Genomic DNA, 8,821 nt, shown 5'->3' with positions numbered 1-8,821 from the left:
ACCCCCCCAAAAATTTAAGAGTATTGAATATCCTTATTAAAAAAAGATGTAAAATCAACTTGACAAGAAATGAAACTGTTTTATCGTCTGTCCATCCATGTGTCTGTCCATAATAAATTTTAGTACTTTTTTCTAGCAACTACTGATGAATGCTGGAAATTTTAACTAATCTTCTCTGAGGCATGCCATAGGGGGGAAATTTTTTTTAGTCATGAGCTTTAGGCTCAAGTGAGTTTTTTATACATTTTTTTCTTCGTCTATCCGTATATCTGTCCGTCTGTTTTGTCACTTTTTTGACTTCTCCTAAGAACCAATGGCCCAAATTTTTAAAAACCCTTAGACAAGCATCCTTGGGCAAAGGGAATTTTTAATTTAAAAAAAGGGCCAAGTTCCCTCAAAAGGGGGAGATAATAAAAAGCAAAAATAGGGGGGGTCATTAAAATATCTTTAGAAACACTGGGCCAAAAAAGCTGAAACATGGGAAGCATCCTGGGAAGTGTAGATTCTAAATTGTTCAAATCATGACCCCCCGGGGAAAGGGCAGGGCCACAATGGGGAATAAAGTTGACTTTATATATAAAAAAATCTTTAAAACCATCTACTCAGAAGCACTAGGCCAAAAATGCTGAAACATGTTGAAGCATCCTGGGGGTAGTGTAGATTTAAATTGTTAAGTCATCACCCCTGGGGGTAGGGTGGGGCCACAATGGGGAATTAAAGTTTTACGTAGAAATATATAAGAAAAATCTTTGAAATTTTTTTTAAGAACCACGGGGCCAAAAAAGCTGAAGCTTACATGGAATCATCGTTGGGTTGTGTAGATTCTAAATTATTAAAATAATGACTTCAGGGGGTAGGGCGAGGCCACAATGGGTAATCAAATTTTATGTTGAGGAATCAAAGTATCTTATTGTAGTTTAACATTTTCAAATTTGTAGATTATGATGAATGAGGTAGGTGGGTGCTCACAATGTGTATACAAGGGAAATCTGGTAGAAATGGAGAGCTAAAACTTTTTTAATTAGTGTGATGCTGATGGGCCTCCTGTCTTTCAGGGGGTTGGGAGCTATTTGTAGTATGAACAATTTTTTCAGATGGCAAAGAAAAGAAAAACTTGCAACAGAGAATGATTTAAGACAAGTTGAGAAAAAGAGAAAAGAGGCAAAAGTCTAGGGAATTCTGCCAGTTGAAGGTCACAGCTTTGACGTCACAACAGTCTGCTGTTCCTTGCGGGACAGTGGATGGAGCTGATTCAGCTCCTCCGGTAATTTTCCGGGGCTTGGTTCGATGGGGTTTCCACCTAAAGAGGAAAAACCCCTGGCCAGGGTGCAGGCCTCACCTCGAGTGAAAATGCACTCACCTGCCCCGAGGTTGCCATCTCCTCGGGGAAGTCGTCTGTTTGTCCATGACGAGGGCAAGGCACCGTCCACTGACTCCCCACCGTGGGTTTGTGCTCCACCGAGGGCACCTGGATCGGACATAGTGCATATGTCTGATCCAGCAGGACAGGCGCAGCTGGATACCTCCAGGATGGAGGAGACCAGTAGAATATCAAAAGATGAGGGCTCTTTAACGAATTCTAAACTAGAAACTTTACGAATAACAAACAGAAATCCTTTGAACGAAAAACCTGATATTATAGAAAGTATAAACAGAGAAAGAGATATGTTGGAGACTGTAGAAAGTTTGTTGGATTTCAGAGATGATACAGAGATTATAGAAAATGAGTTGAAAAATGAAGGAAAGAAAGATATGAAATTAACAAATGAAAGAATTTTTAACAGGAAAAAGGGTCAGAACATAAGAGATTTGAAGGTACAAAGTAATCAGAGAGAATGTACTAGTATGCAGGATTGTTCTGGTGAGGAGAATACAAATTTAGAAGCAAGAAATTCATACACTGTATCTGTGCAGGGCTCTTTCCATCAAGCTGATCCTATGTTTGGTGACAATGCAGGGACTCAATGTGTGGCAAATTGTCTATCAGCTATAGCTTATCATGTTCTGAAAAGTGCAAAAATCTGGCAAACAGCTGATGTCAACAAAGTTTTAGTGAATGGGGATGAACTATACACATACCTACAGAACAGTTCTTCAGTTACAAGTAGATATTTGTTAGTTGAAGAGTTGCCGCAGTATTTTGAATGCTTTAGTAAAACATTTGAATTCACAGTGAAGGTATCGGTACCAAGTTTAATCAGCTTATCAGAGGAGGAACCATGTTATGAAGATTTTAATGCTTATCCCCTTTTTGAAGCTCTGCAAATGGCACTTCATGAAACAGTAGGATGTTTTGTATGTTTTGGGGGAAATACTTTGGTAGTTGGAAAGACAACTGATGGATTTTTCATATTTGATTCCCATTCAAGATGTTCTCGTGGATATCTTAGTGTGCGTGGAAAGAGTACAAGAATTCTATTAGAGAATGATCATGATGTTTTTTTGCACCTAAGGTCATTAGCAATTTCAATGGGTTTTTCAAGAACTGTTGAATGTGAACTAACAGGGGTATTATGTTCCCTAAAGGATTTTGCTATGGCTGAAGTGTTTGACCAAGGATCTGAGAGACCAGAAATAGGTTTAAATCAGGATGCATTATCAACAGAACAACCAGAGATTTTACAGACAGATGAAGTGATTTTTGTTGGCGAGGAAAACAAGCAGCATGATTTTATTCCTTTGTCTGTTCAGAATCAGAAGGATTTGTGCAAGAGAATGGGGTTTTCATACGTCGTTTCAAGATGTGACAACAGTTCAGTATCAGTAAGAGATATGGGTGTGCCTAGGAGCTGTAAATATATTGAAAGAGATGGAAATTGCTTTTTCAGGGCTATATCATTTAGCTTGACAAACTCTGAAAATTATCACAAACAAATTCGTGAAACTGTTTGTCAACACTTGGTTAAAAATGAAACAGAATTTCAACAATTCATGCGATCAGAGGGATCTTTGAGGTCATACTTGCTTTCAAGTAAAATGACACAGGTAGGTATATGGGCAACGGAATTGGAGATTCTTGCTATGGCACATATGTTGAATGTAGACATATATACTTACTCAGACATGAGGTGGCTTCAGTTCAGTGGGCATGATCTGTGTGCTGAATTAGTGAATCAGAGAGGAGCAATATATCTATATCACAGAGAACAGAATCATTATGATGTTGTTTTGCAAGTGACGTCAAGGTTGGCAGAAATTGACTGTTTCCTCATTAATAATCCTGGTGGAAGAGAATACATCCTTAGAAAAGAAAGCCAAATACGTATGAGAAATAGGCGCAAGGCTCCAGAATTAAAAGTGATTGTGAACTCAAATGAAAATCGCAAGACTGCACTAAAGAAGAAATACCAGGAAAATGAGGAGTTCAGGGAAAAAATGTTGAAGCATAAAAAGAACATGTATACAAATGCAGACTTCAAGTTGAAAGCACAATTGAGCAACAGGCATCGTTATCACAGAAATATTGCTTACCAGTTAAAATATGCCTTAAATGCTGAACACAGAGGAAAGGTGCTGAAAAAGAGTAAAGAAAGAAGTAAAGAAAAGTATCAAACAGATATGAAATATAAAGAGCAAAAGAAGATACAAAGTGTTGAAAAATATAACTTGGACTTGAAGCACAGAGAATGTGCCAAAAAAAGAAGTAAAGAAAAATACAGAACAGATTTGAAGCATCAGAATAATGTGAAGGGAGCAAGCATAAGAAAGTACAAGACAGATTTGGAACATCAGAAAAAGGTCAAGAAAGCAAGTTCTGAAAAGTACAGGACAAACTTTGAACATCAGAAAAATGTTAGGAAAGCAAGTACTGAAAAGTACAGGACTGACTTGAAACACCAGAAAAATGTTAAGAAAGCAAGTACTGAAAAGTACAGGACTGACCTTTTGCATAAGACCAATTTAAAACGAACAATATTGGATAAATACAAGGCAGATGAATTCTACCGAAAAAAGAACAAAGCTGCCAATGTTTCAAGGTATCGAAGGAATGAAGCTTTTAGAGCTGAAAAGAAAGAACAAGCTGGAAGAAGATATCAATTAGATGCTGAAGTTCAATTACACACGAAGAATCGTAGTAAGACTAGCTACAAGTCTTCCCATGATGTTCAAGAGAAAAAAAAGAGAGGAGTACAACAGAATAGGAAAATAAAGAAAATCAACATGAAAGAGGCAGAGGAAGTTTTCAGATCATTTAAAGAAAATGCATCGAAAGGACCAGATTATGCATGTACCTGTTGTCATAGACTGTTGTTCAGAAATCAAGTACAAGTTTGTGAACATCAAATGTATGAAAAAAATGAAGCAGCAAGAACTATCGCACGTATTTGTTTGCTAGGCAAGTATTTCCATGAGTGTTCTGAATCATGTCCAGAGACATGCACCAAATCATCTTCATGGATTTGTTACACTTGCCATAGGAAAATATTAAGTGGCAAAGCACCACCAGAGGCTGCTGCAAACAATATGACATTAGAGGATATTCCACCTGAATTGGCCAACTTAAACAGCTTAGAACAACATCTCATTGCACTTCACATACCGTTCATGAAAGTCATGGCTCTTCCACATGGTGGACAAAGGAATGTACACGGACCTGTTATTTGTGTGCCCTCTGACTTGAGAAAAACTTCCAGTTTACCAAAGCAAGAGGATGATAACTTGTTGTTGCGGGTGAAATTGAAAAGGAAGCTAGCGTACAAAGGTTATTTTGAATATCAGTTTGTTAATTCAAACCATGTAATGTCAGCCTTGTCATTCTTGAAAGAGAACAATCAGTGGTACAAAAATGTCATAATTGAATCCACTCGGACAGATGGCATGGAAATTCCTGGGCAAATGACCGATTGTGAAGAAGAAAATGAAGAGAGTAATGAAAACAATGATCAAATGATTGCATTTGACACTTGTTTACAACCCGTAGATGTTGCACAAGAAGTTTTGGACCATTATTTCGATGATGTGTACAACATTGCACCAGGTGAAGGGAAGAATCCTGTGCGAATGCTACAAGAGCCTGGAAATGAGGCAAAAGCGTTTCCTTGTCATTTCCCAAGCGGAAGATTTTCTTGGAATGAAGGAAGATCACAAAAATTAACACTGTCTAGGTATTTTAACAATAGGTTAATGAATGCAGATAATAGGTTTGCAAAGGACACAAATTACATTTTCTTTAGCCAGTACATGTCCGAACTCAACCAAGTGATTGAAAAAACTCAGATTTCACTCAGGAAATCTTTGTCAAAATGTTCTAGTGGGAAACCAGTGACAGCAAATATGCTTCAAGATCCAACTACGCTCTCTAGTTTGTTGAGAAATGATGAGGCAATAAGGTTCATGCAACCGATAAGAGGAACACCTGCATATTGGGCAACTGCTCAGAAAGATCTCTTTGCAATGTTGCGGCAGTTAGGAATCCCAACCTGGTTTTGTTCGTTTAGTGCAGCAGAATATAGATGGAATGATGCAGTTAGGGCTATATTAAGACAGCAGAGTGATGACAGAAATCCTGATGAAATGGATTGGTCAGAAAAGAATGAAGTTTTAAGGTGCAATCCTGTCACAGTTGCTCGAATGTTCGAACATAGATTTCAGGTATTTCACAGAGAGGTCATTCTTTCACCCTGTGAACCAATCGGAAAAGTGGTAGACTTTTTCCAAAGAGTCGAGTTCCAGCAAAGAGGATCCCCACATATGCATTGTTTATTCTGGGTTGCAAATGCACCTAACATTGACTCTGATGGAGAGCAAGTTGTTTGTAACTTCATTGACAAATATGTAACATGTGGCATACCATCGGAAATTGATGATGCAGAGCTGAGAAAAAGTGTGTTGGATGTACAACAACATAGCAAGAATCATTCAAAATCTTGCAAGAAGAAGGGCACTGACTGTAGGTTCAATTTCCCAAGGCCTCCATCCAAAAGGACATTTATAACAATTTCCTCAGATGAAGAGAACATAGATAAGTCTGAAACAGGGGCTAGAGAGGAGAAAGTAAACAAAGCATATGCAAAGGAAATTTTGTTAAGTGTATGGGATAAAATACAAAATGATGGCGAAGGAAAAACAACCAAAGAAGTATTTGATGATCTTTCACTGACTCAAGAACTATACGAAGAAGCTTATAACATGTTAACAGCAAGGAAGTCAGTTGTTCTGCAACGTAACCCAAATGAGGTATGGACTAACCAATATAATCAGTGTCTCTTGAAATGTTGGGATGCTAATATGGACATTCAGTTTGTTTTGGATCCATTCAGTTGTATTGTATACATTGTTTCGTACATATCAAAATCAGAAAGGGAGATGGGCATGTTACTGAAACAAACAAAAATAGAGGCAGAGGAGGGAAATCTCGATGCTCGACAGACAATGAAAAAAATTGGATCTGCATACTTAAATCACAGAGAGGTCAGTGCTCAGGAAGCTGTATATAGGGTGTGCAATCTAAAAATGAAAGAATGTTCAAGGAAAGTTGTTTTTATTCCCGTTGGTGACAATCCATTACGCTTAAGCAAACCACTGTCTTTGATCAAAAAGAAATCAAATGATGAAGAAATAATCAGTGATGAGGATGATGATGAAAATGATATCTGGATGACAAACATAATTGAGCGTTATGAGAACCGTCCTGATAAACCAATGTTCCATGACATGTGTCTCGCCAACTTCTGTTCTGAATTCAGAGTACTTGCTAAATCTCAAGTTCCAAAAAAAGAAAACGAGAATGTGTTCGAACTGCAGAATGGTAAGGGATATGTGCAACGCAGAACACGAACACAGCATGCTGTTGTAAGGTATCCGAGATTCAATGTTGAGAATATGTCGGAAAAATATCATCGATCTATATTGCAACTTTTCCTCCCCTACCGAACAGAGAAACAATTGAAGCCTCCAGGATTCGAATTATATGAGGATTTTTATGAAACTGGTCATGTGAAAATTAAAGGGACAAGACGACTGCAATCAGTGAAATCAATAGTAGATTTGAATCGTTCCCATTATGCAGAAAATGAACAGTCCTTGGACATAGCTCAAGAAGCATATGAAATGAATGGTGAACCAGAGGATGCATGGTCACGCATATGTCCAGAAACAGAAGTACTAAGGAGAGAAGGTATAGCACAGAGAAAAGAAAACACAGTGCAACAAGAGAATGATAGGGAAGCTATACCAGATATGGAAACTGAGATGAATAATGCAGATGTGCTGTATCATGTTCACCAAAATGTTACTTCAAGAGATGAAATGTTACCAGTTCTCCAAAATTTGAATGAAAAACAGACTGAGATATTTTATTTGCTTCGAGAGTGGTGTTTAGCAAAGATAAATGGCAAAAAAGTGAACCTCTGCACTTATTTGTGACTGGTGGTGCAGGCACTGGTAAAAGTCATCTCATAAAAGCAATTCATTATGAAGCGTCACATTTGCTTTCTAGAATGACTTCTGAACCAGAAAAGGTAACTGTACTCCTTTCGGCATTCACGGGAACAGCAGCCTTCAACATTGGTGGAAACACGCTTCATCATTTATTTTCACTAACAAAATATCTGCCTTTGCCATATGAGCCATTAGGAGAACAAAGCCTTAGTGAAATGAGAGTAAAAATAGGTGACTTACAGATTCTTATCATTGACGAAATATCAATGGTATACAAAAAGCTTCTGTATTATGTACATGAGCGGCTAGTGCAAATTAAAAAATGCAAAGATCCATTTGGGGGTGTTTGTGTAATCGCAGTCGGGGATTTCTATCAGCTTCCTCCTGTGAAGCAGCGGAAAAATGAGAGACTTTATAAAGAGAATTTGACTTATCCTATGGATTACTGGTTCGACTTTTTTAAAGTCATCGAATTAAACCAGATAATGAGACAAAAGGAAGATACGTCATTTGCTGAGGTGCTAAACTCTATTCGTGTAAGACAGACAAATGAGCCATTGACAGAGGAGCAAAATCTGATGTTAGAACGGTGTATCAGAGAAGGACCAGAGGATGTTCTTCATGTGTTTTGCACGAACGAAGAAGTAAACTCATTCAATTTGACAATGATAAGAAAGACGTGTGAAGATTTATTAGAAATTGACGCTGAAGATTATAAGAAGGACAAAACATCTGGGAAACTGATTCAGAGAAACAAACCCTTCATAAAATCAACAAGTGATGGCCTTCCGAACTCCTTACTTTTGTCCATCAATGCAAGAGTGATGCTCACAAGAAATTGTAATGTGGAAGATGGGCTTGTGAATGGAGTAATGGGTAATGTTTCTCAATTTCAATACAAAGAAAACAATGCAACATGTCTAAGAGCTGTAGGGGTGGTTTTTGACAACAAGGAAGTTGGAAGAAAGTTAGGACAAAAAACAAAAGATGGAAACATGGTGTTAATTGAGAGAATCCAAGAAGAAATTAAGGAGAAAACAGCTTCTGTGGTAAGACATCAATTTCCTCTTCGGCTGTCATGGGCATGTACTGCTCATAAGGTGCAAGGAATGACCACAGACAGAATTGTTGTGAATTTGGACAGAGCATTTGCTCCTGGACAGGCTTATGTTGCATTGTCAAGAGTTACATCAGAAGGTGGCTTATTTATTGAAACCGAAGATGCAGAAAAACTGAAGAAAAAAATTTATGCTGATCCAGAAGTAAAGACAGCTTTAACTGAAATGCCGAAATTCATTTTTGACGACCTTTTACAGGCCTTGAAATCCAGCGGGATCAAAGTAATTCTTCAGAATATCCAGAGCTTAGGAAGACATTTTGGAGATTTGAAAAATGATGTGAGGTTCAGAAATGTTGATGTCATCTGCCTGACAGAAACATG

At 37.9% G+C, this 8,821-nt stretch overlaps 1 protein-coding gene across 1 annotated transcript; it reads left to right on the top strand.

Moving 5' to 3' along the window:
- Window positions 1-1,287: 1,287 nt before the first annotated feature.
- On the top strand, window positions 1,288-7,365 carry LOC134243328 (uncharacterized). The gene has a single exon (XM_062725621.1). It carries the CDS (start codon window positions 1,288-1,290, stop codon window positions 7,363-7,365), a length of 6,078 nt encoding a protein of 2,025 aa, XP_062581605.1.
- Window positions 7,366-8,821: the final 1,456 nt, after the last annotated feature.

The sequence above is a fragment of the Saccostrea cucullata genome, unplaced genomic scaffold (genome assembly GCF_032062105.1).
Source record: "Saccostrea cucullata isolate Sc308-1 unplaced genomic scaffold, CSIRO_AGI_Scuc_v1 ctg15516, whole genome shotgun sequence".
Lineage (NCBI taxonomy): Eukaryota > Metazoa > Mollusca > Bivalvia > Ostreida > Ostreidae > Saccostrea > Saccostrea cuccullata.
This window is presented reverse-complemented; position numbering and strand designations above follow the sequence as displayed.

Excerpts from the sequence above, each read along its gene's own strand:
- LOC134243328 (XM_062725621.1), top strand. The coding sequence starts at position 1,288 with ATGGGGTTTCCACCTAAAGAGGAAAAACCCCTGGCCAGGGTGCAGGCC.